This window comes from Ammospiza caudacuta, chromosome 7 (genome assembly GCF_027887145.1).
Source record: "Ammospiza caudacuta isolate bAmmCau1 chromosome 7, bAmmCau1.pri, whole genome shotgun sequence".
In the NCBI taxonomy this organism is placed as follows: domain Eukaryota; kingdom Metazoa; phylum Chordata; class Aves; order Passeriformes; family Passerellidae; genus Ammospiza; species Ammospiza caudacuta.
This window is the reverse complement of record NC_080599.1, coordinates 19,376,101-19,403,766: the sequence shown is the minus strand read 5'-3', so window position 1 is coordinate 19,403,766 and position 27,666 is coordinate 19,376,101. Positions and strand designations below refer to the sequence as shown.

General features: G+C 49.2%; 3 protein-coding genes across 10 annotated transcripts in view; all 3 read left to right on the top strand.

Annotated features, from left to right (window-relative positions):
* The first annotated feature begins 2,304 nt into the window (after nt 1–2,304).
* Nucleotides 2,305–11,927, top strand: FMO1 (flavin containing dimethylaniline monoxygenase 1). Its single transcript, XM_058809049.1, has 9 exons — nt 2,305–2,352; nt 4,492–4,646; nt 5,493–5,681; nt 6,389–6,551; nt 6,890–7,032; nt 8,119–8,318; nt 8,791–9,146; nt 9,703–9,775; nt 10,933–11,927. The coding sequence occupies exons 2-9, from the start codon at nt 4,521–4,523 to the stop codon at nt 11,273–11,275; spliced, it is 1,593 nt and encodes a 530-aa protein (XP_058665032.1). The 5' UTR covers nt 2,305–2,352; nt 4,492–4,520; the 3' UTR covers nt 11,276–11,927.
* A 1,679-nt stretch (nt 11,928–13,606) lies between these two features.
* Nucleotides 13,607–22,550, top strand: LOC131559927 (dimethylaniline monooxygenase [N-oxide-forming] 2-like). Its single transcript, XM_058808496.1, has 8 exons — nt 13,607–13,768; nt 15,214–15,402; nt 16,325–16,487; nt 16,839–16,984; nt 18,102–18,301; nt 18,481–18,833; nt 19,342–19,411; nt 20,707–22,550. Exons 1-8 carry the CDS (start codon nt 13,637–13,639, stop codon nt 21,080–21,082), a joined length of 1,629 nt encoding a protein of 542 aa, XP_058664479.1. The 5' UTR covers nt 13,607–13,636; the 3' UTR covers nt 21,083–22,550.
* A 1,605-nt stretch (nt 22,551–24,155) lies between these two features.
* Nucleotides 24,156–27,666, top strand: part of PRRC2C (proline rich coiled-coil 2C) — a 67,760-nt gene continuing 64,249 nt past the window's right edge. For 7 of the 8 annotated variants that reach the window (XM_058808489.1, XM_058808491.1, XM_058808494.1 and 4 more), the window contains exon 1: nt 24,156–24,289. The gene's annotated coding sequence lies outside the window, so the exon portion shown is untranslated. Of the gene's footprint in view, nt 24,290–24,731; nt 24,926–27,666 lie in introns of those variants that run through there. The other variant, XM_058808487.1, reaches the window with a different exon arrangement.

Here is a 27,666-nt window from a genome sequence, read left to right as displayed (position 1 = left end):
CATCCTTTGGATCTCCTTAAAAGTGGTATCTTTTGAGAGGTTTCAGAGAGAGTTCAAGATATTGAACCTATCCAGCTCAGTTTAAGCAGAAACAGAAGAGTTTGTCACTGGAATTATCCTCTGTGTGCTGGGAATAGTAAACAGGACAACAGCCTCCTTGGGGAGGGATTTTCTTTGGTTTGGGGCAGGAAAATGCCTTTTGGCCTTGGAAGTGAAGGAAAAGCTTTTTTATTTTTTTATTTTTTTATTTTTTAAAGATCAAAATCCAGGCTCCAAGAAATGGGGGGGAAATACATTTTTATTTTTCCAGCAGCAGCTTCTTCCCTCACTCTGTGCATGGCCTTGTGCTGTAGCTCTGCAGCAAGCAGGGGAGGCAGCTTTGGGGCAATAATGGCGATTAAAGCCCCTAAAGGACAGTGAGGGAGGCAGTGAGAGCTTTGGAGAGGGGACAATGAAGTTCTTCAGTGATGAGCCCAGAGCTCCCATCCCACCAGGTGCTGAACAGCTGCCTTGCTCTGAGACTGGCATAACAAGAAACTCCACTTTTGTTTTCCTTTTTCTGTTCCCCCTTCAGCATGGCACATGTCCAGAAGCTGCTGAAAGAAACCTAGAAAACAGCAAAGTGGGCTGTGCTGAGACTTGTTTGTGCAGAGATTTGCCCCTCCTTGGCCTGAAGTGTCATTTTAAACAGAAATTGTAAAACTGGTGCCAGAGTTTCCCAGAGAAGGTGAGTTTCTCAGAGAAGGTGAATTTCCCATCTGATTCAGACTGAATGGATATATTTAGTTTCTCCTTCCTCCTGCTTTAAGGATTAAAAAGGCTGTTTCAGAGCCCAGGTTTGTGCCACAGTGCTGGACAGCTTTGCTTCTCAAGGGGTTCACCAGTGGACCGGCACATGAGGATCCCATTCCTGGTTCAGGCACATGAATTTCCCATTCCTGGTTCTCATCCTCAGCCACTGGATATTCACTGCTCCTCGCTCCTCCTGAGCTGTGCCAGGGCTGCCATGCCCAGCAGAGGTGAGGAAAGGAGCAAGAATGCCTCTCTGCTTTCTGACAAGGCCTTTGCAGTGCCCTGGGCATGTGTGTGCATAATTGCAGTAATTGCTCTCTGCTATCTCATCTCCATCTCCTCTGAGACGTTGTTCTGCACACCTGGCCCAGACCCTGGCCTGGGATATTTGTGGAGGGGAACACCACAGCCCTAAGGCAGATGATTGAGGTTTTGGAGGTATTTCTACCCTAAACTCACATGGTATCACTCCCTGCTGGCAGCAGCTGCAGCAAAGCCACCTGGTCCCATTTCTGCACCAGCAGCTCCTCCTTGCCAAAAACAACTTGTTCCTTCAGAAAGCTTCCCTGAGCTGCCCTCCTGAAAGCACTAACACCATTCCTGGAGTGCTGCCATGGCATCCCTCTGAGTGCAAGTCACTTGAACCCCTGCTGAGGAATTCAAGAAAAGCAGAAGCACATCAAGAACAGAGTATTTGCCTTAGTGGATTCCTGACTCTTTTTCTGCTGAGTGCTGGTGAGCATCTTTGCAGGAGCAAGGTCCTGTGCACCCGGGAAGGGTCCAGTTTTTGGTAAAAACATCCCTCAGCAAATCAAACACAAATGACACAAATTCTTTGTCTTTTTCTAAACACTGCTTTTCCTAAAGACCCAGTCCTCCATCAACTGCCTCTCCATGGCTTCTGCATTCTCCATGCCCAGCTGGATTCATTTGCAGTGATTTCATACTTTCTCCCCAGCCACCCTTAAAAATATTGAATATCTGACCATCCAAAGCCTCTCTTATAATTTCCATGATCACTTACTCCTGGGAGACACCTGGATGGGCTCTATGTCCTGCATGACGTTTCAGCCCTGATATATTAATTATATTATATTATATTATATTATATTATATTATATTATATTATATTATATTATATTATATTATATTATATTATATTATATTATATTATATTATATTATATTATATTATATTATATATTATCCTGTTTGTCTGCACCTTCAGCCCCTTTTTGGCAAATGAAAACACTTGGCAAATGAAAACATGGGGCAAGTGAAAACATGTGGCAAGTGAAAACATGTTCCAGCTGGAGCTGCCCCCTCACCCATGGGTGCCCCTGGAGCACAGCTGGATCACCCCACTCCCTTCAGGGAGCCACATCTGGGCTGTGCAGGGACAGCAGGACACTGCAGCCACTCCTCCCCCAGCAGTTGTGTAATTCTCTGGCAGTGCCTGCCCTCCCTGCCCCTGCCCAGCTCCACGTCTGGCTATAAATCCCAGCAAGAGGGACCCTCCATTCCCACAGCAGAGGTGACACTGAGCTGCCTGGGGCTGGAGGTAAGTGCTCCAGAGGGGTGAGAAGCCTTTCCTTCCCTCCCTGTGCCACACCTGGGCGCTTCTGAGTCTGGCTGCTTGCAGGGTTAGTGTGGAAAGTGTGGCAGGATTGGTATTTTTTGGTGCTGTTTGTAACTTCTCCTCGAGAAGGCAGGGAATCAAATAGCAAATGTAGCTGGGAGGTGTTTGTGATATAAGTTAGTTCCCACCATGCAAAAAAAAAAAAAAAAAAAAAGCTCCCAAATAGTTAACAGTGAGCAGCTCTTGCTAGTGCTTTGTTGATTTACAAAGGGAAAAGTCCAGGTTTTATTCCAACCTGGCAAAGCAGAGTATTCACTGGGTGTTGCTTTATGACTGAAAGTTGAAATAATTCTGGAGAATTTGGTGGGCTTTAGAAAATACTGTGTCCAACCCCATTTTTTTTACTGAAGACTGTGGGGTTTTTTTTTCCTTTTTCCTGATGATTACACCACCCTCTGTGTGTGGTGGGAACTGAAAGCCCTTCTCAGGCTACCCCAGTGACATCCTGCCATGCTGAGTGAATCACTCACCTGAGCGGGGGGTTCCATCCAACCCTGGGGTCACACCACAGATGGCAGCAGCACCCCCAGGACACCTGGGTGGGGGTCCTGCCTCTGGAATTGTCCAGCCCAAGCCACAGAACCTGGCCTTCATCCCTTCTTTTATTCCCTGACACTGCCAGGGATTAGGATCCACCGTCCCCACTGGGAGTTTTGTAGGGCTGGATGCCAACCCAGGGGCTGTTGCCTTTCAAGCCCTACAAGGGACACAAAATCATCCTCAACCCAAGGTGTGCCACACCTGCAGCCCCTCTGTCACCCCAATGGCCATGTCAAAGCCAGCCACCAGGGACAGGACCCTGCCAGAGAGGCACAAACTGAACAGCTCCAGTGCATTTCTTATATTTGTCTTCTGAGAGAGGCAGGGGCAGATATCCAAAGATAAAATACAGTGCATTTTCAATTACAGTGAATTTTTATTTTTTTTTAATTCTGTGAGAGGCAGGGGCAGATATCCAAAGATAAAATACAAATATTTGCTAGTCTGATAAGGCAGGATAGTTTAAACCCAGCTTGTAAATACAAACTGGCAGCGAATTGTGGCTCAACTACATTCTTTCAAAGCCAGTTTTCCAGGGCAGCTGCAGGGGTTTGGAAGCAGCCCAGGGAGCACGCTGTAAAAGTGGAGAGGTTTTTTAAAATAAAGGGGAAAAAAGAGAAAATGATTAATTAAGACATTTAATCTAACTTGTAAACAAAGAGTGCTGGGAAATGAAATGGGGTTTGAGGGCAGCCCAGGGAGCACACTGTAAAAGTGGAGAGATTTTTAAAAAATAAAGGGGAAAAAAGAGAAAATGATTAATTGAGACATTTAATCTAACTTGTAGACAAACAACCCAGAATGCTGGGGAATGGAACGGGGTTTGGGGAAAGAGAAATTGGGAAAGCAGATAGAGAAGTTCCCTATGGGGGGGCATGCCAGGAGCTGCCCCCTGAGAGTGTGATGATCATCTTGTGAAAAAGGCCAATCACTTGCTTTTAAATTTTTAAAAATGTAATAGTAATAAAATGGTTATTAAAATAGTAATACAATTAGAGTAACAATAATTTGGACAATTTGAATTAGGACAATATGAGACAATAGAGTCAAAGAATTATGGATGTCTGGGTACCTTTTTCTGGGCAGCACGAGAGGATTAACTTTTAAAAGCAACAGCCTGTTGCATATTCATACACCTCATCCATGATGCATAAATTCCATTCAAACACAGGATTCTGTCTGGCCAGTGTCAGCTTCTTCCTCTGAATCCTGACAGTGTCTTCAAGGCAGGAAGAAGTTCATTTCTTCTGATAATGGAGCAATAAATTCTTTTTCTCTGAAAGATTCAGGTGTCCTGTGGCTGCTATCTCATTGCAAGCCCTTTCTTTAGAAAAAGTATCCTACATAGCATCGTTTCTATTTTAACAATTTTTATAACCTAAAACTATATTTAACACGCTACTTAAGAAAATTAGTACAGCATTACTTTCTAACACAACACATATAATATTCATTTTAATATTTGCGACAAGGTAATCATAAAATACATGCAATTTTCACAATCTGTGGGGTTTTTTCCAGCTCCTGGGAGCCCAGCAGAGCCCGCAGGGATGCGAGTGGCCGTGGTGGGCGCGGGGGTCAGCGGGCTGGCAGCCACCAAATGTTGCCTGGACGAGGGGCTGGAGCCCACCTGCTTTGAGCAGAGCCAGGACATCGGAGGGGTCTGGCGCTACACGGTGAGCCAGGGGACATGTCCTCCTCCCTGCCACTGAGAGGTGGGGACACACCACACACACACACATTTCTGCAGTAACAGCAATGGCTTCTTCTTTATTGCAAGTTGTTCTCAAGTTTTATACCCCTAAAGTCATTAGTTACATCAAACCAGCTCGTTATATTCATTGGACAAAGTGATAGCTTATTGTATTTTATTGGTACCAAGCATGATTATATGATATGATATTATATTATATTACATTACATTACACTATATAATATCATATTATGTTATATTATACTACATTATACTACACTAGAATTTTACTATAGAAAGAGAAGAATACAGACAGAAGGCTTAACAAGAATGAATATTAAAAATTTGTGACTGACTCCTCAGAGTCTGACACAGCTGGCCATGATTGGTCATTAAGTAAAAACAATTCACATGGAACCAATCAAAGATGGTCCTGCTGGTAAACAATGTCCAGAGCACATTCCAAAGCAGCCAAACACAGGAGAAGCAATCAGATAATTATTGTTTTCATTTTTCATTTGTTTCTGAGGCTTCTCATCTTCCCAGGAGAAGAAATTCTGGGAAAGGGGATTTTTCACAAAATATGACAGTGACATCTCTTCTGTTTTCTCAGTTGTTTGGCCTGCAGACCAGCTGCTAAGCCCATCCTCACCTCCCCTGGCAGCTGCAGCTTTGCAGGGTTATGGGGTGGCTGTGAAGGGCTGTGAGGATTTGCTGGGTGCTGAGCTGCACCCCTGAGGCCAGGGCAGCAGGGGGACAGTGCCCAGGGCAGCAGGGGGACAGTCCCCAGCCTGGGCACGGGGCTGATGCACCCGGGGTGCCGTGGCAGGAGCACATCGAGGCCGGCCGGCCCAGCCTGTACCCATCAGTGATCAGCAACACCTCCAAGGAGATGTCTGCCTTCTCTGATTTCCCCTTCCCCGAGCACTTCCCCGTGTTCCTGCCCAATGCCCTGCTCCTGGACTACCTCCGGCGCTACACCGAGCACTTCGGCCTGAGAGAGCACATCAGATTTGGGGTGAGTGATGGGTGCCCTGCCCTGCCCTGCTCCCCACCCACCCTGGGTGCCCGTGGGCACTTGTGGTATTTTCGGGGTTCCCCATTGGAGGGGGAATTGATGAACCTGACTCCATGTTCTTAGAAGGCTGATATATTATATTATATTATATTATATTATATTATATTATATTATATTATATTATATTATATTATATTATATTATATCATATCATATCATATCATACTTTTATAATATTTTGTTATATTGTTTCTATTTTATCATATTATTATAATTTTTATATTTTATTATATTTTATAATATCATATTATATTACTTTATTATATTTTATTATATTATATTTTTATTCTAGCATATTAGTAAATGCTATACTAAACTATGCCAAAGAATGGAGAAAGGATACAGCCAGAAGGCTACAAAGAATGATAATGAAAACTCGTGACCCCTTCCACAGTCCCGACACAGCCTGATCGTGATTGGTCATTAAGTTAAAACAATTCACGTGAAACCAATGAAACAAGCACCTGTTGGATAAACAATCTCCAAACCACATTCCAAAGCAGCAAAACACAGGAGAAGCAAATGAGATAATATTGTTTTCCTTTTTCTCTGAGGCTTCTCAGCTTCCCAGGAGAGAAATCCTGGCAAAAGGATTTTCCCAGAAAATATGATGGTGACAGTGACTTTTCTTCACTCCCACGTTTCAGAGCACCGTTGTCAGCATCCGGAAGCACCCTGACTTTGCCACCACGGGCCAGTGGAATGTGGTCACAGAGGCAGGAGGGAAGCAGACATCACACGTCTTTGATGCTGTTATGGTTTGCAGCGGCAATTTCTCGGAGCCATCCCTCCCCCTGCAGTGTTTTCCTGGTATGGTATACAAGGAAATGTTGTTACCTGCTTCAGGGACTGGGGAGGGAAGATTTAGGGGTTGTTCAGGGAAAATTTCCTTTCTTTTCTTGCTTCCGCTTTCCAAACCTACTGGCATTGACAGCAATACTGTCCTGTGCTTCAGCAGCTTTGTCTTTGAGACCCTATTTTGGAGAGGAAGCATCAATTAATTCTGGAGGGCTGGACCTCTGAGACCCTGGTGGCCAGAGATTGCACATCCTTGCTCCTGCCATCTGGATTGCTTTTTAACACTAGTTCTCCCAACAAAATCCACAACTGCTTGAGTGCTTCAGAGCTCTGTTTCTTTTTCCCCCGAGGCATTGAGAGGTTCCGAGGGCAGTACTTCCACAGCAGGCAGTACAAGCATCCTGACGTGTTCCAGGGCAAGCGTGTCCTCATGGTGGGCATGGGCAACTCGGGAGTGGACATTGCCGTGGAGGCCAGCCGGGTCGCTGCAAAGGTGCCACCACCCTGCCACCCCAGGCCTCTGGGGACAGGGACACTGGGGACTGTGGTTATTAATTGTTGGGGTGTCATTGTGGGTTTCAGGATGAGGTGGGAGATGAGAATCGACTCCAAGTTCTCAGAAGGCTGATTTATTATTATATATTATATTATATTATTTGAAAATTATATACTAAAACTATTGTGAAGGTGCCATCTGTGACCGTATTCACAGGGTTCTTGGATGAGGGAAGAGACGAGGATCTGACTCCATGTTTCAGAAGGCTTCATTTATTTTATGATATATATTACATTAAAACTATACTAAAAGAATAGAAGAAAAGGATTTCATCAGAAGGCTAGCTAAGAATAGAATAACAAAGAAAGAACGATAACAAAGGTTTGTGGCTCAGGCTCTCTGTCCGAGCCAGCTGACTGTGATTGGCCATTAATTAGAAACAACCACATGAGACCAATCACAGATGCACCTGTTGCATTCCACAGCAGCAGATAACCATTGTTTACATTTTGTTCCTGAGGCCTCCCAGCTTCTCAGGAGGAAAAAATCCTAAGGAAAGGATTTTTCATAAAAGATGTCTGTGACAAACTATACTAAGGAAAGAGAAAGGAGACATCAGAAGGCTAGAAAAGAATGAATAATAAAAATTCAGAGAGTCCAACATAGCTGGCTGTGATTGGCCATTGATTAAAAACAATTCACATGTTGGGTAAGCAATTCTCCAAATCACATTCCAGAGCAGCAAAACATGGAGAACCTGAAGCTTCCCAGCTTCCCAGGAGAAAAAATCCTGGCGAAGGTATTTTTTCATAAAATATCACAGTAACAGGGGACAGTAGCTCAGTGTGCTGACATCACAAACAGTCTTTCTGAGCCTGAATTTTTTGGTCAAAAAGCTACCTTGAAAGCAAGCTGGTTTTGTTCTTGTCTCCTGTTTCACCTCCATCACCAGCAGCCAGAAGAAATTAAAGATGCTGTTGCTGCTTTTCCATTGCACAGCTGTCTGTGCTGTGCCCCTCTGAGTTTCTTTACAAAGGGAAAGCAGCAAATTCATCACCTGAAGCATTGGTTCTTCTCTTGCAGGTCATGATTAGCACCACTCGAGGAGCCTGGCTGCTCAGCCGTGTGTTTGAGCACGGCTACCCTTGGGATATGATTTTAAACACTCGCCTGATGAGCCTGATCAAAACCAACCTCCCCGGACCCCTTTCATGGTGGTTGCTTAATTATAAGGTGAACCAGTGGTTCAACCATGAAAACTATGGCCTTCAGCCAGAGAACAGGTACCTCTTGGTGGTCCCCATCCCATGCTGAAGGGCTTGTGGTGTGGGCAGGGGGAGATGTTCAGCAAGCAGCATCAACCAATGCCCAGACTGAGGTGATCTCCAGCGGGGAGGAGAAAATAAGCTGTAGCTCCCTTAAGTGGTGAAAGATTGGGCACGCTGGAAAAACCCAGGAAGGCCCAGAGGAGGGTCTGTGGGTAAGGAGGAGAAGGAAGGCTTAAAGCATGGATCAGTTCTGGAAAGAGATGGTTTGAAGAGTAAATGAGTGGAGGGAATAAGGCGGCAGGAGATGTCCATTAATCACTCACGCTGTGGGGCAGGGTGACATTGGTGACAATTGCTTGGAGGTGGGAGGCAGGGCTGTTTGCTCAGAGAAAACGACAGCAGGAGGTGTGAGCTGGTGGGAGGAGGAGCAGGGGAGCAGCAAGGCTTGTTTGTGGTGCCCCACTCTCAGAGCCCTGGCTCTCCACAGCTGGCTGGTGCGGGAGCCCGTGCTGAACGACGATCTCCCGAGCTACATCCTGACAGGCAGGATCACCATCAAGCCAGGTGTGAAGGAGTTCAAGGACAACTCAGTGGTTTTCCACAACTGCCCTGAGGAGGAGCCCATCGACATCGTTGTCTTCTGCACGGGCTACACCGTCTCCTTCCCCTTCCTGGAAGAATCCATCGTCAGGGTGGAGAACAAGCACGCGTCCCTCTACAAATACGTGTTCCCACCCCAGCTGCAGAAGCCCACCCTGGCTGTCCTTGGGCTGATTAAGCCCTTAGGAGCCATCATGCCCGTGGCAGAGATGCAGGCACGCTGGGTGAGCCGTGTCTTCAAAGGTAGGGGAGCAAATGTGAGCCCTCCTGTGCCCCAAAATGCAGCTCAGACAAAACTGGAAATGGTTTTCCCCTTCACCCAGGGAGATCCCAGAGCTAAAACGCTCAGAGTGGACAAGGGAGCTTTTCCCAGGCTCAGACTCCCCAAATTATTTCACTTCAGCTAAGCTACAGCAACATGAGTGAGGAAAGAAACCCACTGGTGTTTTTTGGGGGGGGGGTTTAATAAAAATAGTAAGAATAACCTTGTGGAGGGCTGGGTCAGGACTGCTCCACAGAGATGAGAAGCTCTGGGGTTTCTCTTTGGGAGGATCCTCTCTGGGGCTTGCACTGCCCATCTGCCCCCACATCACCTGCCTGTGCCCCGACAGGACACATCTGTAAGAGCAGGAGGAGGTGCGGGTGACTTTGGAATACTGGTTTTGGGCAGGACTGCAGCACTGCCAAATAAACTGCCTGCAATGAGAGTTTCCTGCCCTCCCAGGGAAGCGATTCCCACATTTTGCATCACTTTCCCCCAGGAGTTAAACTCTGCAGAACACTCTCCTCTCTCTTCCAGGCCTGTGTCAGTTGCCTCCCCAGGCTGTCATGGAGAAAGAAGTAAATGAGAAGAAGAAAAACCAAATCCAATGGTAAGTCATTCCCCAGAGCCCCAAAGGTATTTTGGTGGATTGAAAAACCTCTGGAGTTTTTGGGGCTTTCACTCTGTGCCTGTTCCCTGCAGGCATGGCAGGGGAGAGGGGAGGATTCCTGGATCCAGCTTCCCCTTTACTCACTTGCAAAGAGCCAATGTAACCTTTGATTTAACACTGATATTTTGCCTGTTGGTGACAGCAAGAAATTAATTCAGGGTACTCAGGGCTATGGGAGTTGGGGAAGAATACCAGGATCCCCATGGACTGGGAGATAAAATAGAGAAATTAATGGTAATAAATGCAAAGTAATTCAGCTTGGGGGGGAAAAAACCAACCCATAACCAGCGAGGTGTACACACTGATTGTCTCATCTCACAGCATGGAGACCTGACTCACTGTGAACAGGCGTCTGAGCACACTGGTGTGTGGTTCACAGGCAGGCAAAAGGCTTAAAAGGTTTAGGGAATGAATGAGCCAATCCCAGGAAACTGGGTGATAGATAAATCCAAGGCTCAATTAGATAGCTATAGGAGAAAAGGTGTAGGAGAGTGAAGTACAGAATTGCACAGAATACAATACAAGGTGAAGTACAGAATACAGAATACAATACAATACAAGGCTGAGTGGATATGAGCTTTTGCAGACCTCTGAAGGTGGGACAAGAAGCTGTGAATTCTGCAGAGAAGGTGAACTGGAAGCAATTCTCCAAGCCACTGTGTATTCTTGCAATATTTGGAGGAAATGAACATGAGGGATACTAAAGGGTGCCACCTTCCTCACGCTGCATGTGACTTTTCTGCAAAAAGCAAAGGGATTTGGGTTGGAGGGGTTTTTTGTTTGCTTCCTCTGAAAAAGACTCCAAACTGGCTTGTCAAAGTCTGCTAACAAAGATTCACCAAGGGGAAGGGGAGGAGCAGGTGCAACTTGTGAGTGCAGAAGAGAAAGATTGACTGGAGCCAGCATCACTTCACAGGAGCTGTGTGGGGGCCAGGATTTGTGTCCCAGGCTCCCACTGCACCTACATCCAGTCCTTTCCCAGAGAACCCAGCTGCATTCCAGATGCAATAAGGATGCAGAGGATGCCCACCCCCGTTCCTCCAAGCCCTGCTGACACCAACCTTCCTCCTGCCTCTTTCTCCTCTCTGATCATTCAGGTTTGGCCTGACCTTTGACGAAGTGCTCAAAACCGAGTGGCTGGTCTACCTGGACACCCTGGCCTCCTTCATTGGTGCCAAGCCCAGCGTGCTGGGGCTGCTCTGCACAGACCCAAGGCTGGCTCTCACCATCTTCTTTGGGCCCTGCTCCCCGTACCAGTACAGGCTGGGGGGTCCTGGGCGCTGGCAGGGGGCACGGCAGGCCATCCTCACCCAGTGGGACCGCGTCCTGAAGCCCACCAGAACACGAGTCCCTGCTTGCTCCTCCAGCTCCTTCCTGTCCCTCCTGACTGTGGTGGGATTCCTTCTGCTCCTGGCTGCTGTGATTTTCGGTTTCCTATAGCTTTTTTGTTTGTTTATTGTTTGTTTGAGTTGTTTGGGTTTGTTTTGTCCTGAGGGATTTTATCTCAGGTCAGACAGCCCCACGGGACTGGGGAAAAGGATTTCAGTAGCTGGCAACAAACTTTCATCTGAAACCTGCAGCATAAACCTCCCTTTGTTCCAACCCAACCCCAAGCCCAGCTTTACAGGCCTCATTAACCAGGGATGGCAGCCTTGCCCAAGTGTATTTTGCCCCTCTGCTCCCCTGCCTGCTGCCAGAAGCAGAGCAGGGATTGATGCCACAATTGTGCCTGGATCACATGAGACAGGACTCAGAGAGGACGAGACCAGCAAAAGTGGTAGTGTGTCCCAGGAGCAAGAATTATCTGGGAAAATATTCCTGTGATTATCTATCACAGGAACTACCTGGGCTGTGTACACAGGTCAGGCTGTCCCCTTCTCCAAACCTAAACACTGTAACCCCAAAATCCCAGCTGGGGTTGAATTGGTACATCTTTCCAGTTGTCTGGGAAGATTCCAGGTTTGTCCCACAGGAGCCTGCGGGGCTGAGCACTCCTGCCTTTGCTTCCCTGCGTGCCCCCCCACTGGACAATCCTGAGGCTTTGTTTTGTGCGTGGAGAGACTTTAAATGAATAAAATCTCAGTGGCTGTGGCGGGAAGTGTGCTGCAGATGCCTCCCTGTGCTTTCCTTGTGTGCGTGGGGGGGAGAGCTGTGTCTGAGTGGGGCTGTGCCACCAATTGCTGTGGGCAGCTCACAAGGCTGGGGCTCTCAGGGCTCTCCCTGGCTGCCCAAAATGAAGCTGCACAGTGCTCCATGTCCCACATCCACGCTGTCTGCTGGCCAAGGGAGCATGTTCTGCTGTCTCCTGGGGATGCCAAGGGAACAAGAGCCCAGCACAGGCACCACAAAAGGATCAGCACAGCCCCACGCTGCTGCCTGGGCTGGAGCAGGGACGAGTTACAGCGTGGGAGTCCTCGCAAGCAAGTTCACTTTGGGATTATCTCTGAATTTTCACCTGGCACTGCCCCAGGGAGGCTGAGAACTTTCTTCCAGTGCATTTAAGCCCACAGGGCAGGGGGAATGCAGGTGTAAAGGTCAGTGGTGCAAGAGCTGGGGCTGTGCCTGGACTTCAGCCTTCCCTTCCAATCCACGGCCAGAGGAACTCAAGGGAAATCTGGAGAGGGCAGAGCGGCAAAGGCACAGCGCTGTCCTGCAAGGTTTGCTCCTCAATTCTCTTGGGTGGGCTTGGCAGGGTTTAAAAGTGGGCAGACAGCTCTCCAGGGTTTTGGCATTCACTGCTGGCTTTGCCTTGCTGCTGGTGGGGGGAGAGGGGTGTTGCAGGGACCCTCTGGAGCGAATCCATCTGCAGGCAGCGCTGGAAAAGGGGGGTGGCTTGAGCACCCTGAGCTTGCCAGCCCTTTCCTGAAGCCAAGGAAGGCTCCAGAAACGAGGCAGGCAGCTGTGGGCATGTCCTGCCCTGTTCCTGCAGATCAAGGAGTGGCTCAGGCCAGGCTTGTGGATGCCAAAGGGGTTGTTTTGCACCTCCGTCATTTTTCTTTCTTCGGTTTCCTCCAGGTTCTGTTTGTGTTAATTTAATTTTTGACACAAAACCGGTAGAAAAAGTTACAAATTACTCTTTCTGCTGACCCTGCAGTAGCAGTATTTTTTATCTAATCAAAGTTCATGCGAGTTCATTTTTTCCTAGCTTGCTTTCCACTCAAGCTCGGTGCCGCTCAGTTTACACAGCCCAGCTTTGAGTTCCTCCCATTTATCCCCAGCGTTTCCCGGGTTCCTTACCTTTTGTATACCCTGTAATCCCAGCCTTGCTTTCACAGAGCTGTCTAACTTCTGAATGGCTGCACCCTGCTCCTGCTCAGTCAGGCATTGCTTTGCTTTCCCCCCTCTTTTTAAACCCTTTTTGTTTTCAAGAGATTGCTCTTTAATGGGAAGTTAAAAGGGAAAGCGTGAAAACGAGCCAGCTTAGCTGGAGTTGCTTCTCCCAAAGGCCTCAGGATGATCAGGCAGAAGAAGATAGCTGCAACTCCTTTGCATGCATGCAAAAGAGAATAAATTAAAGCAGCAGAACAGCAAGGTATAAAAGTGCCTCCTTTTTCATCCCATGGAAGAGAGAGATTCCTGGACCCCCAGAGTGGGTTTAGGAGGGTAATGAGCAGCATCTGTGCACCAACAGCTGGCTGTGGGGTTCTCCCAGGACAGTTTTCCTTCATGAACACCTGCAGCTGGAGAAGACCAGGGGTGTTTTGGTGGGGATGGGAAGAAGGAAATGGCATTTCTGCTGATCCCTGGGCTGTTGTGCTTGCAGCTGCTGTCACACCAGCCTGTCACCTGCTGCAGGCCACCATGGTCCGGCGTGTGGCTGTGATTGGGGCTGGGGCTGGGGGCTTGGCCTCTATCAAGTGCTGCCTGGATGAGGGGCTGGAGCCCACGTGCTTCGAGCAGAGCCAGGACATCGGCGGCGTCTGGCGCTACACGGTCAGTGCCTCCCGCGTCTGCCCCCGGGCTTGTCCCTCTCAGGAAAATTAACCCACAAACACCAGAGGTTTATGTCCAAAAAGGAGACAGAGGAGTCCTTTTATTTTATTTGAATAAAGGGAGAGGCCATGGGGCATTCTCCTGGGATCTCTCGAGTTTTTGGAGGATGCATCCTCCCTTTTTATCCCAGTTTCCCAGCTGCATTTCCCTTCTCTCTTTCCCCATTTCTGAGGGACTTGAGAGGTACAGACTTCCCAAAACATCTGATCCCAAAGATTCCCCTGTAATGTACAACCTTCCCTTTTAATTTTTAATTCTTTTGGAATTTAGGGGGTTTTATTCCCCATTGTTTCTTTCATCTTTCAGTATCTAATTTAATTTATCCGCAAACCTAAAGTTTATTTGTAAAATCAAATCTCTTTTTCCATTCATCGGTCAGTGGAATCCTTCCCGTTGTTTCTTTTCTCTCCCAGTGCTGGTTTTATCTACCAGCAGACCCACAGCTTGTTTGTAAAGACAAATCCACTATTCCTCCCATCCCCTTCCTTGGATGCTCTGGGACTGCAGCAAAGAGGAAAGGGTGGACTTGCCCTCAGGGACTGTCCCTGTCCCACTCTTGGGGCTCCTCCTGACTCCAAGATGGAGAAGGAAATGGAGGGGGTGGGAAATGGATGGAGTTTTGCACCTTGGCTAAAGGAGCTTTGCAAAATAGGTTTATATGCCTTGATTGTTGTAGTGACAATGTTAATGATTGTGCCTTATGTACTTCACTTGAAAACGATAAACAAAACCATCAAAGAAGTTTTTTCCATTCAAGAGAGAGGAGGAAATGTGGGAAATGGATTTGTAGAGAATTCTCAAAACCTGGCAGAAGGCTTACATAGTGTGCATCTGTATGTAAACCTTGAGATAAGAAATGCTGATTTAGATATGCCATGGAATAGGACAGACATTGTTGAGAGAGAAATGGAACAAGAAACAAGTTTCAAAGGATGATTTTGCAAATAAGACTAGATACTTTAGAGAAATAGAACTATGAAAGATGTATTGTAGTAGGATACACGAGGGGTAATTTTAGGTAATTGGCTTTAAGGCATTTACAGCATGGTGTAGCAAAAACCGATAGGCCAAGAAACGCTTATAGTGTACTGTAATTAAGAATTAGTTGGCTTCTGATTGTGATGGTGGGAATTATAACATCTGTACTGTCTCACCCTTCAAGTGAGACTAAAAATAGAATAAAAGTTTTAAAATGCCTCTCAGTTGCCCCATCTCTGGGTCAGAAAAGAGCTTAATCATACAGAGGGAGCAGTAATGATTGTCTCCAAGTGCTAGTCCTGGCTTATTCCTTGTACCAAAATGTGAGGAAGAAAAATACTTATATACTTGATGGGGAGAAATTCTTCCCCTGCACACCTGGAAACATCAGCACTGGCTTCACACAGGACTCCACAGACAGCAAGAGGATCACTGTGTACCGCTCAGTCATCACCAACACCTCCAAGGAGATGTCCTGCTTCAGTGACTTCCCCTTCCCAGAGGATTTTCCCAACTACCTGCCCCACAGCCTGGTCCTGGAATACCTCAGGATGTACACCCAGCACTTCAACCTCCTGCGGCACATTCGCTTCCAGGTGAGCAGCTCTCGGGTTTTGTGTTGCTGCAATGGCTCCCAAGGTGTAAAAAAGTTTTTTTCCCAGCCCCATGACCAAAGAAGAAGTTGAGATTCCTCAGCTCTGCTTTTCAATGTTGTTTATTTTCTCTTATCTGTTCCATTCTTTCTCTGACCTGCTGAGATCTGTCCAGCAGGTCGGGTTATGGCACAGTCCCTGCCCTTGGGGTGGTGTCACCTTTTTATACTAAGAACTACGTGTACTTTATTTACAACAATTTTCCAATACGTATCACCTATGTTAGACAGTCTGTCTCTACTTTAAACCAATCCAGAAGTGTCACCATCACAGCAGAAGATGGAGGGAAAGAAGAAGAAAAAGGACAGGACACCCTCAGATTCCTCCATCTTGCCTCTTGAACCCCCATTCTAAATCCCCAAAATTCTACTTTTTCACCCTGTGACAAATTAGCTATCATTCTACTCAAACTCTTGTGGCTTTTAAATCCTCACACAACGTTGGTAATCATTTCCATGGGCTAAAATCAAAGGCACAGGTGTTTGTGACTCTGTGCCAAGGTCTCTGAGCCCCCTGCCAGGGTCTGGAATCACCCAGGGCAGCCAGAGCAATGTCCTGGGTTCCGACAAGCAGGGACCTCAAACCCATGGGGAGAAGAACCATGCACAGCTGCAGATTGGAGGTGGGATGGGACCAGGCTGGGTGCCAGCCCTCAAGGGCCTTTTGAGTCCTGAATGCAGACTTTAGGCCCATGTTTTAACTAACGCTGGTTTAACACAGCCTTGCCCCCCAGTGCCATCACCAGGAGAAATGCAGGGTGGGCTTTAACAGCTTCAGAAGTGTCACGCAGCTCCCCAGGGACCCAGCATTTCACAGGCACGTCTCTATGATCCCTGACTGCTGTTCTCTTGGGCTTCTGTGCAAGACAACAGTCCTCAGTGTGAGGAAGTGCCCAGATTTCAGCACCTCAGGCCGGTGGGAGGTGGTCACCGAGAGCCACGGTGTCCGTGAGTCCCACGTCTTTGACGCTGTCATGGTGTGCACCGGCCATTACCAGGAGCCCTACTTGCCACTGGCTTCTTTCCCAGGTAAGGCCTGTCCCAGCAGTGGGGTTCCCCCAGCAGCCATGGCTGGATTTGGTTCCCCCAGTCCCTGGTTGGATTTTCCTCTGTGAGCCTGCCTGTTCCATGAAGCCCCATGGAAATGGTGGGGGGCATTGCAGGGAATCGAAAAAACACCTTGTAAAGGTGCAGCCAGGCTTTTCCCTTAGGATTTGCAAAGCAAGACTGAGCTGAGGAGGTACAGGGCACTTCCATGGGCTTCTCAGCTGCCAGGGGAGGTGGGAGCAGGGACAGTTGGGGGCTGCAGAGGATCTGAGCATGAGGCTGGGGTGAGTAAATGTATCTGGCAGTAGGAAATGCTCCCTGCTCTCTGCCTAGGCATTGAAAGTCACTTTAAAGGCCAGTATCTGCACAGCTGGGAGTACAGGGACGTGCAGGCTTTCCGAGGGAAGCGTGTCCTGGTGCTTGGCATCGGCAACACTGGCGGGGACCTCTCCGTGGAGCTGAGCCGAGTGGCTGCCAAGGTACAGTTCCATGGTGCTCCAGACAGGGCCTCTGCCGCTCCATGGTGCCCCAGACAGGGCCTCTGCCAAGGTACAGCTCCATGGTACCCCAAACAGAGCCTCCCCCAAGGTACAGCTCCATGGTGCCCCAAAAAGGCCCTCTGCTGCTCCATGGTGCCCCAGACAGAGCCTCTCCCAAGGTGCAGCTCCATGGTGCCCCAGACAGAGCCTCTGCCAAAGTGCAGCTCCATGGTGCCCCAGACAGGGCCTCTGCTGCTCCATGGTGCTCCAGACAGAGCCTCCCCCAAGGTACAGCTCCATGGTGCTCCAGACAGGGCCTCTGCCAAGGTACAGCTCCATGGTGCTCCAGACAGGGCCTCCACCAAGGTACAGCTCCATGCTGCTCCAAACAGGGCCTCTGAGAGCCAGTGGCTCTGATGCCTTGTGAGGGCTGACCCAGAACAGAGGCTGGACAGAGTTAAAGAATAAAATAGGGGTTTATTAAGAGGCCTCAATGGATCCATCTTTGGCAGCACAACCCAGAATGGCCACAAAAATGCACGACCGGTCATGGGGTCTGTCACCTTTATAAGTTCTGCTCCATTTGTGTATTGGAGTTAATTGTTCAATTCCAGCTCCAGCCCATGCAGTCCCATCCTTCTTGTTTCCTCTCTCCAGCCCACGTTGTTTGTGCTCTTGGGCCTGAGATTTGGGTCATTTGTCCTTGGTGCCCAGCTAGAGCAGGAATTGTTTTGTCTCCCTGCTCTGTGCACAGAGCTCACCATCCCCTCATATGAAGCTCAGACCCACACACTAAAGCAGCACAGAACCTGAAAAATATAAAAGCCCAAACCTGAGGCATCAGCTCAAGGTACCTCAGGGAGCTCTGCCCCCAGGTTCCTCTATAAATTCCACTTCTCACTGAGGGCAGTTGAAGAAGCTTTACAACTCCTGGAGAGTTTGGGCTGCCTGAGGAGTGGCAATTGAGCAGCTGTGGGAACTTTATCAAAGCTGTTTGGTTCATCTGGATGTCATCTCCTCCCCTTGTGTTAGCTCAAGTGCAGGAGATGGGATTTGCCACTTGGGGCAAAACCAAGCAGATGCCTGGGCAGGAGGCTGAGACCTGCTCTTCCCCCAGGTGTTCCTCAGCACCAGGAGCCACACATGGGTCGTCAGCCGGGTCTCAGACCAGGGCTTCCCCATGGACATGGTCAGCACCACCCGCTTCAACTCCCTCCTGGACTGGCTTCTCCCATCAGCCCTCACAAGGAGGATCAAGTTTCGGAAGTTCAATTCATGGTTCAACCACACAAACTATGGCTTGGCCTCCAGCAAAAGGTGGATTTTTCTGGTTGTTTTGTTGGGTGCTCAGGGGGTCTTTATAATATGAAATGCTTAATTCTCAGTTTTGGGGGATATTTTTGGGATAGCAAACCATCGGAGGGGAATTCTGACCATAAAAAAAGTCATTTTAGGTCCCTCCCAGATATTAACACCTCTCTTTTCTCTGCTGCAAGCTCCAAATTTAAGATAATTATCAATGAAGAGCTGCCCTTCTGCCTCCTCTCTGGAGCTGTGGTGTTGAAGCCCAACGTGAAGGAGTTCACTGAAAGCTCTGCTGTTTTTGAAGACGGCACAACCGAAGGAAACATTGACGTGGTGCTCTTTGCCACGGGCTACAACTTCTCCTTCCCCTTCCTGGAGGAGTCTGTTCGGGGCTCCATCCACGACAACCGTTCCCTCTACAACTGCATCTTCCCTCCCCAGCTGGAGCAGCCCACACTGGCCATCATTGGCCTGATCCAGCTGACAGGCTCCATCATGGTGGGCTCAGAGATGCAGGCTCGCTGGGTCACAGGGGTCTTTGCAGGTAGGACATGGGGGAGATCTTCTGGCTGGGAGGTTTGGGGCAGCCTGAGCTGCTGCCCACACAGCTTAGGGTATATTTCAGCTCTGTGGGTAGCTTCTGTCCACCAGCTGCATCCCACACCTCAGGAAAGGTGCCGGGATCTTGGGAAGGAGCTGAACATGTCTCTTAAGGTGCTGCTGGAGCTATTATATAATTATGAATATTGTCTAGGTTTACCCCTGCTAGAATCAAAAACTCTGACATAATTGAGACTTCAAGCTTTCAGAAAGTGAAAAGATAATATAAAGCTCTAATCCAGCTTCAAATCAGTTAATGAGACCCCTTCTAGACTTAACAAATTGGCTCATATAAAGTGCAGGTTGAAACTAAATTGAGGCATTTGGAAAACATTTTTCTTTGCATCCGTGGTATCTCCTCCTGATACAAAATAGAAAAGACCAAGAGTTAAAATCCCAAGATTCTTATTTATTTTGATTTCATGGGCAGTTGCTGGTTTCTCTGTTCTCAGGCTGGAACAAGCTGCCTCCCCCCAGCAGGATGATGGCTGAGGTTTTGAAGAGGAAGCCAGCAGTCAAAAGGTGTGTGATGCTCCTGCAGTCGGGATGAGACAGGTTCTGTGTGCCAGGACAAGCTCAGGGAAGGGGGGAACTTGATGGCTGACATGGCAGGGACCTGCTCAGCCCACCCAACTCTGCATTTATTACCTCACCACCCACAGTGGGCTGGGAAAATGCTCCCATGGCTCCTTTATGGAACAAGACACCAACTCCCCTTCCCTCCCTTCCCATCTCCTTTGCTCCCTCCCTTTCTCTCCCGTTCTCTGGAGATCCCCCCCTGCCAGGCTTCCCAGCCATGTCCTTGTTCCCAGCACATCCAGATGAAGGTTTGGTTTCCTCCAGACTGAGGGTGCCATCTCGTGGCTTCTCCCTCCCAAATCCAGGCCCTGGGGAGAGCTGGGTTCCGTCCAGATTCCATCCAGCACCCCCCTGGAGCCGGGAAGTGTGGGTGGGGAACACTTTGTGTCACTTTTTGGCAGGTCAAGGTGAGTGTCCCACCAGGCTGCTGTGTGTGTGGGAGCTGGCAGCCTGCCTCCTTGGCACTGGGATTGATTTTACAGGAGGTGGAGATGTGTCCACGGGGATGTGGGATGGATGATGATGGGGCAAGGAGGAAACGTTGGGGTTGGGTTTGCCAGCAGGGCAGGGCTGGCTCATGGGACATGGGGGAAAAGCTGGGACAAAACAGAGCCACAGGGGTTATGAGCAGGAGCCCAATGACTGCACCATGGTGCTGTTACACAGAAATATGGAAATTGCTGTTACACAGAAATATGGAAGCCTGAGATGCACAGGGAACAAACTTGAGGCTGTCCCAAACTTTCCTCAAGCAGATCAGCACGTCCTTCCTTCTTGTGAGGGAGATAAGGTTTCAAGCAGAGAAATCCTGGAGGTCCCTCCCAGCATGGGAAGCTTTCTGCATTTCCCAGATTTCCCCTTGGCATGGTTATCTCTGAAAGTCTATATCTCTACTTCTCGAAATCAGGCAAATCCACACCCCTGAACCTCAGGGAAGGACACAGCAGGCTGCTTGTGGCATTACGATGATGCTACTGTTAAGTTAGAGCTGATTTTGAAGCCACAACTATGCTGCAGAGACAAAACAGGTTTCTGCTTATCCTGTGCCCCAGGGAACTGCTAGCATCAACCCCACAGAGGCTCCTTCAGTGTTTTTGGCTTTGTTTGGGGCTTAGAGGGCTCTGCTCCAGAGCCTGGGGCTCACCTGGTATCTGAACCTGAGGCTTTTGGTGCCCATGGAGCTGGGAAATGAAGGAAGATGATGCCACCTGACTTTTGTTTCTCACATCCCATCAAAGGAACCCATCTGAGAGGGAGAACCTGAAGATGAGTTTCATCAGCTATGTGGACAAAATCGCTGCGTGCGCCGGCGTCAAACCCAGTGTGCTGAAGCTGCTGCTGACAGATCCCAAGCTGGGCCTGGCCATCTTCTTTGGGCCCTGCTCCCCCTACCAGTACCGGCTGCAGGGCAGGGGCAGCTGGATCGGGGCCAGAGCTGCCATCCTCACCCAGTGGCAGCGCTCCCTGCGGCCCCTGAGGACCCGAGTACTACGTGACAGCTCCAGCAGCTCCTGGGGATGGAGCTGGATGTGCCTCCTGGCTCTGCCAGCAGCTCTCACTGCAGCTTGGCTCTGCTCCAAACACCCCCAGGCAGGCTGGAGCCCCCGGCTGTAGGAGGAACATGGAGAGATGCGATGCCAGGTGATGCGGGCATGGTGCAGAGCTGTGCCAGTGTCTTGGTTTGGAAAGCCAGGAGTCTGCTAAGGAAGGCAGGAGCCTCCCCTGGAGAATGTAATACATGGAGAATGTAAACCCTCCCCACCCCTCTGAATTGCTATAAAATTTAAATTAAGGGGCTCTCAGGTAAAAAATATGGGAGCAGGAAATAACAGTTCTTTAATAGGGAAGAAAAAATAAAGGATAAAATAAACAGTGCAGTACACTAGAACAACACTGACAGAGTCAGAACCCAACCTGACACCCTGTGGGTCAGGGTGTTGGTGGCAGTCCCATTGGAAATGTGGCTGCAGCCCTCCTGCAGTGTCAGGAGTGGTTCTGTTGGAGCAGGGATCTGTAGAGAAGGGTGTATTCTTCCTCTGAAGATCCAGTGGGAGAAGAGACAGCTGCTGTTCCTCTGAGGAATCCAGTGGAGAAGCCGTGCTGGTGTCTCAGAACCTCTGGATTATATCTGGGTAGCAATGCTTGAAACCTCAGATTGTATCCACGTAGGAATGTTTGAAACCTCAGATTGTATCCAGGTAGGAATGTTTGAAACCTCAGATTGTATCCAGGTAGGAATGCTTGGCTCCTCCCTCTGGGCTCACATCTCCCAATGGGATGTTATAGTTCTTATCACCCATGCAGTGACATTCAATAGCTGTTATCAGCAATGTCCCCACCCGAGGGAGGTGTGATTGTGGTCACTCCAAGAGAGAGATAAGGCAAACTGCCCACTTGACAAAGGGAATCTGCCGTACAGATGGTAATGGAAAACATCTTGCCTTGAACAGCCAGGTGCTGCCAGAGGGATGGAGCTTGCACCAGCAGGAGCCTGGGGCTGTCTGTGTCTGTCACTATAGGACATGGAACAACACAAGCACACACTGCTGCTCTCAAGGTGAAGAAAAGGAAAGTTTATTTTCTGACCTTAACATTTATCGTTTTCTAAAAGTGACAGTGGGTTGGAGGATGACAGTGCCACCTCTCCAATGACACTGGACAAACCAACAGTCCATCAAATTTCTCTTCCTCCATAAAAGAATGCAAAACAATAAGTTATTTACAGAAAGTGTGTGAGAAAGTTTGTTACAAGAATGTAAACATCAGAAGGCTTAGAAAATCTTAAAAAATCAGGGTGACATGTGTCCAGCCATCTCCTGCTGATGTTCTGTAGGAAAGGCATTTTGTGCTGCTCTTGTGAGCCAGCAAAGGCTTCCTGAAGATAAGGAAAGCCCCGTAATTGTCTCCAGGAAGACACCAAGGCTGTCCCCATGACAACGTGATGGAAGAGGGAAAGTTCAAAGATACGGACTCGAGCTGGCTCACACAGAGTGACCTGGCTCCTTGCTCACCTACTGAGAACTTTGTTTCTTTCTTATGACCAACGGGCAGTGAATGTGTCTGTTCAGTAAATGTAAATATCTTGAAAAACCACAAAGGCAACATGTTGCTGTAATAAATCTCTCTTATGCACCCTTCTGATGGAGTCTTGGTGTTTTGCACTGTGTCACACCCTATAGTGACAATGTTCCTTCTGACATTGCACCAAAGGTGACACAGAGAGCTCACCTGAACCATTCTGAGCATGAAGCCAGCCTTTGGAGAAATGAAATTTCCTGCTCCCTGAAATTTGGGCAGGACCCACACCACCTTGAGGTTTCATGAAACATGAACTGTCTGAAGAGAGCTATTCTGTGTCTGGTAACTTTTGGGACGTGAAGGAGGGAGCCACAAATAAACCTCACAGATCTGCTCTTTGCTGATGGATTTATTGATGGTTCATTATCAGGGGGTGTGAGGTGGATCCCAAGCTGTGACAGAGAGGAGAGTCCTGCCCTAATCTATCCATTGTATAGATAGAAATATCAACAAATAAGGTATATGAGAAATGTTCTATATGTTCATATATTGATATACAGTAATTAATTATACATACAGCAACAAAGCCAAGCAGGGATCCCTGACATTGCCCCAGCAGCCTTAGGATTATAGGGAACCCTGAATTCCTATGATGGGGACCAGGATGGGAAGCAAGGTGGAGCTGGGATGGGAGCAGGGATAGGACTAGGATGAGAACAGGGATGGAAAGTGGGATGGGACAGGGCCAAGATGGGAACTGGCATGGGGCCAAGATGGGAACAGGGATGGGGCTGGAATAGGAACCAGGATGGGAACAGGGAAGGGGCCAGGATGGGGATTGGGAAGGGGATGGGATGGGAACGGGATGGGAACCAGGATAGGACTGGAATGGGGTCGGGATAGGGCCAAGATGGGAACCAGCATGGGACCAGGATGGGATTGGGATGGGACCAGATGGGAACAAATATAGTACTGGGATGGGAACTGGGATGGGGCTGGGATGGGAGCAGGGATGGGACCAGGATAGGGCCGAGATGGAAACCAGGATGAGGCCAGAATAGGACCAGGATAGGGCTGGGATGGGGCTGGGATAGAACCAGGACAGGACTGGGATAGAACTGGGATAGGACCAGGATGGGGCCAGGATGGGGTTGGGACAAGACTGGGACAGGACCGGGATAGGACAAGATGGGAACCAGGATAGAACCGGGACAGGACCGGGCTAGAACCAGAATAGAACAGGATAGAACCGGGACAGGACCGGGATAGAACCAGGACAGGATTGAGATAGAACCGGGACAGAACCGGGCTGGGGCTGGGATGGGAACAGAGATAGGAACCAGGATAGGACCGGGATAGAACCAGGACAGGATTGAGATAGAACCGGGACAGGACCGGGATAGAACCAGGACAGGATTGAGATAGAACCGGGACAGGACCGGGACAGGACCGGGATAGAACCAGGACAGGATTGAGATAGAACCGGGACAGGACCGGGACAGGACCGGGCTGGGGCCGGGGCCGGTTCCGCTCGGCCCCGCCCTCCGCCCGCGCCGCCAGGGGGCGCTCCTGTCCCCAGGAGCCCGCGCGATTGCGGCACGGCTCCGTCACGTGACCGGCGACGCGGGGGCGGTCCCGGCGGCTCGCGCTGTGCGCGGTGACGTCAGACGTCGTTGGCGCCCGGCTTGGCCGCCCGCCATCTTGGCCCCTGTGTGCGAGCGGCCGAGGCGGCGGCGCCGGGAGAAGCAGCGGCCCCGCCGGCACCGGGACCCGCGGGCAGCCGAGCGCCGCCCAGCGCGCCCGGTAAGCGGCGCGGCTCCTCCGCTTCCCCGCGGCGGAGCGCGGGCTCGCGTGGCGGCACGGCGCCGGCAGGAGCGGGCGGGCGGCCTGCGCCGCATGGCCCCGGGCGGGGGCGGCTTCCGCCCGGGCGGGCCCGCGGCCGGCGGGTGAGGGGCGCCCCGGGCCGGCACAGCCGCCGGGCGGAGCGGGGCGGGCGGCCGGGCCGGGGTTCGCCGGGCCGCCCCGCATTGGCGCTCGGGGCCGGCCGCGCCCCGCCGGGCACAGCCCGGGCCGCGCCCGGGGCCGGCGGGAGAGGCGGCCGTGCCGGGAGCGCTCCTGCGCGGCTGCTGCTTCCTTCTCCCGCTCTCCTTTTTGCCCTCCGCTTTTCTCCTTTTTTCAACAGCGCTCGGTCTGCTCCTTCCTTCCTTCCTTCCTTCCTTCCTTCCTTCCTTCCTTCCTTCCTTCCTCTCCCCCTGCCTTTCTCGCTCTGGGGTTCCCAGGAAGGCGCCGAGCCCTGCGCGCGTTGGCGCTCGCTGCGCGCTGTGATTCCTCTGCAGGAGCGCGGGGGGAGCGCAGCCCTGTCCTGCGGCTGTAGAGGCAGAGCGCCTCGCTTTTCCAACTTGGGATCCGCATCCCGGCCTCTCTGGCTCCTCGCCTACGGTAAAAGGCGGCTCTGGGGGGGGGGGGTTTGGTGCGGGGTGAGTGAAGGAAGGCATTGTTTGTGCTCCCGGGGTCGGGGTGCGCTCCTGGAGAGCGCTCAGAGGATGGGGGAGCGTGCTGAGATGACACGGCTGAAATTCAGGCAGCTGCTCTGCAGTGGGCATCATCCAGGGATGCGGGGATTGAAGATTTTCAGGCTAAAAGATCATTTTCAGGCTAAAAGAGAATAGTTTGGGCCCTCTTCCCGATAAAGGGGACGTGCACCAGAGCGTGGTGCTGAGCCCCGAATGGAGCATCATGGCTTTTCTTCCTTTTTGTGTTTCACGTGGGTTCTGTAAATATATTATTCGGTGGAATGTCTTGAAGTCAGTATTTTCAAGTATTTTTCTCCTTGTAGCCCTGATTATTGGGGTTAAATAGGTATATTCCAGCAACATTTCCAACAGAAGGAACGAGGCTGTGATTTTTAATAGTTTTTATTCCTTGTGCAGTGAGGCACCTGGCCTGCTTCATCTTCAAGAGCTCTGTGCTCAGACAAGAAACTGCTTCTGAAGGGGCAGGAAACAGGACATGATCTCATTTGTCCATGTATGAGAAACAAAAGGATTGACCTTAAATACTGACTGCCAGGAGCTCTGTGTGCCTGTCAGATTTTTTTATTTTTTTTTTTTTAATTCTGTAGTCTGGAGAATTTTGCTTCTGCATTAATTTTGTGGTGTTTTGGTGCAACTCTGCAACCATTTGGTTGAGAATAAAGAATCTCAAAGTTTTGGGAGTTGGATGAATGTTAAGTGGGAAGGTGATTTGGTGATGTGGGCTTGAGAGGTGACTCTTAAAACTGAAGTGAGAGCTTGGTTCTCTCTTAGAGGATTGAGGCTCTGTCTGCCACCTCAAGCTCTGCCTTGCTGGGTGGATTTGCCTGTATGAATTTCTTGGCTTTTGTAGATAATAGGCCATGAAATATGTATAACTCAATATACAGTTGCTTCTGTGACTCTTGCTAATATAAATATTCTGTGTCTTGGCAGTTTAGTAGCAATTTATAATATCTTTGCTCTCAATTAGACTTTCCATAATGGGAGCCCTGGTTTTTTTTGTAGAGCAGAATGTTGCATCAGTCTCCAGTTTTAACTTTTAACTGCAGTTTTAACTCCTGCACCAGTGCTAGGGATTTATGGGATGCACCTTCCATGGGTCCTGTGTCCCTGGCAAAGTGAGCAAGGGAGGGATGATGCAATTCCAGAGGGAGCTCCCTGTGGGTTTGAGGCTGTCTGGATGAATTCTGGGTGGCAGTTAAGAGAAAGAATGGAAGCCAGAGCAGGATTCTGGTCTGTGGGGCCCATTTCAGCCAGGTGTCCTGCAGGACTGGGAATTGCTTTGCTCCAGGCTGATTTCCAGGCTAAGGAATGGCAGGGATGTGAGAGTGGAGAGAGGATAGGATAAATACCATATAAGGGGTGCTGTGGATAAAATGAGGAGATCAAAATCTCACCCAAGAGTTCAAGCCTTGCACAGTGTGCTCTTGCAGAGGAGGAAATCCTTGTGTAGGAAAAACACTTCTCTTCAGAGGCTCCTGCAGTGGTGGAGGGTTTGAGGGGAAAAACTCCAGCACCTTCCCACTAGCTGAGGATGGATGCTGGGCTTGTAATGACAGCACTGCTGGTGGTGTTTTACTGGTAGAACCAGTTCATCCTCTGTAGGAAATTTTTCCTTTGCTCAGCTTCGTGTGCTCTCATTGTTTTTTGGGTTTGGGTTTTGCAAAATGCCCTGGAAGCTCATAGCTGAAAGCAGTGTGAAAATAAAAGCTGAAATTCGTGTGAGGACGTGGGAGAAAAGAAAATAACACTGAGCATTGGTGAAATGAAAATGGAGTGCACAGGAGTCTTAAAAAATGCATCAAGAGCAGAGGAAGATGAAGTCCTAATAAAAATCAGATGAAGACAGCTTTTATGTCTCTGAAGAACAGGCTAACAGAAATAGACTGTTTTTATTACAAATACCTCAGCCATTACATAACATTCTAAGTCAGTGCTAACGAGCTCGTCTGTTACACATTGCAAACACACACTGGAGGGAGAAACTGTTTAACATTCCCATTGTTCATGGTTTAAATTATCTGCCACTGCCTTGATTAACAGGCAAATTAGAGTGCAGAATCAGCCTTACATGTCTTCAGTCTGCAGCATGATGGTGAGAAATTTTAACTGATGTTTATTTGAAAATAATGTGGGCTGCATTTCCAGCATCAGGGACAGGAATGGCTGCACTTTGTGTTCAGCTACAGCAGTGATGCCTGAAGAACTGGGTAACTGAGTGAAGAGGGGGTCTCTTCAATACCAGTTTAATCAATGTCCAGCTGATTCCCAAGTGAAATGGCAGCCTCACTGGGGTTTTACAAAGTTGGGCTGTAAATTGTAATTTGGCAATGATTAGGCTGCCCTTTTTTGCTGCACTGCTTGCTGAAGTTAGCAAACCAAACTTTGTGTGCAGCCCTTCTCAGGCTGTCCTCATGAAATCAAATAAATCACTACAAAATACATCACTTGATTTAAGATTCATATTTTGTAAGCAAGTGACTGTTGCTAGATTTTATTGTTTGTACATTTTAACTTACAATTTCAGTCTACAGTTAAAATTTTAAGGAATGTTTGCAGCAGTGATGATTTAAGATGCACTTAAAATGATTTGTGCCTTCAGTTAAGGTGGAAGTGCAGCAACATTTGCTTTTTGTTTGAGGTGCC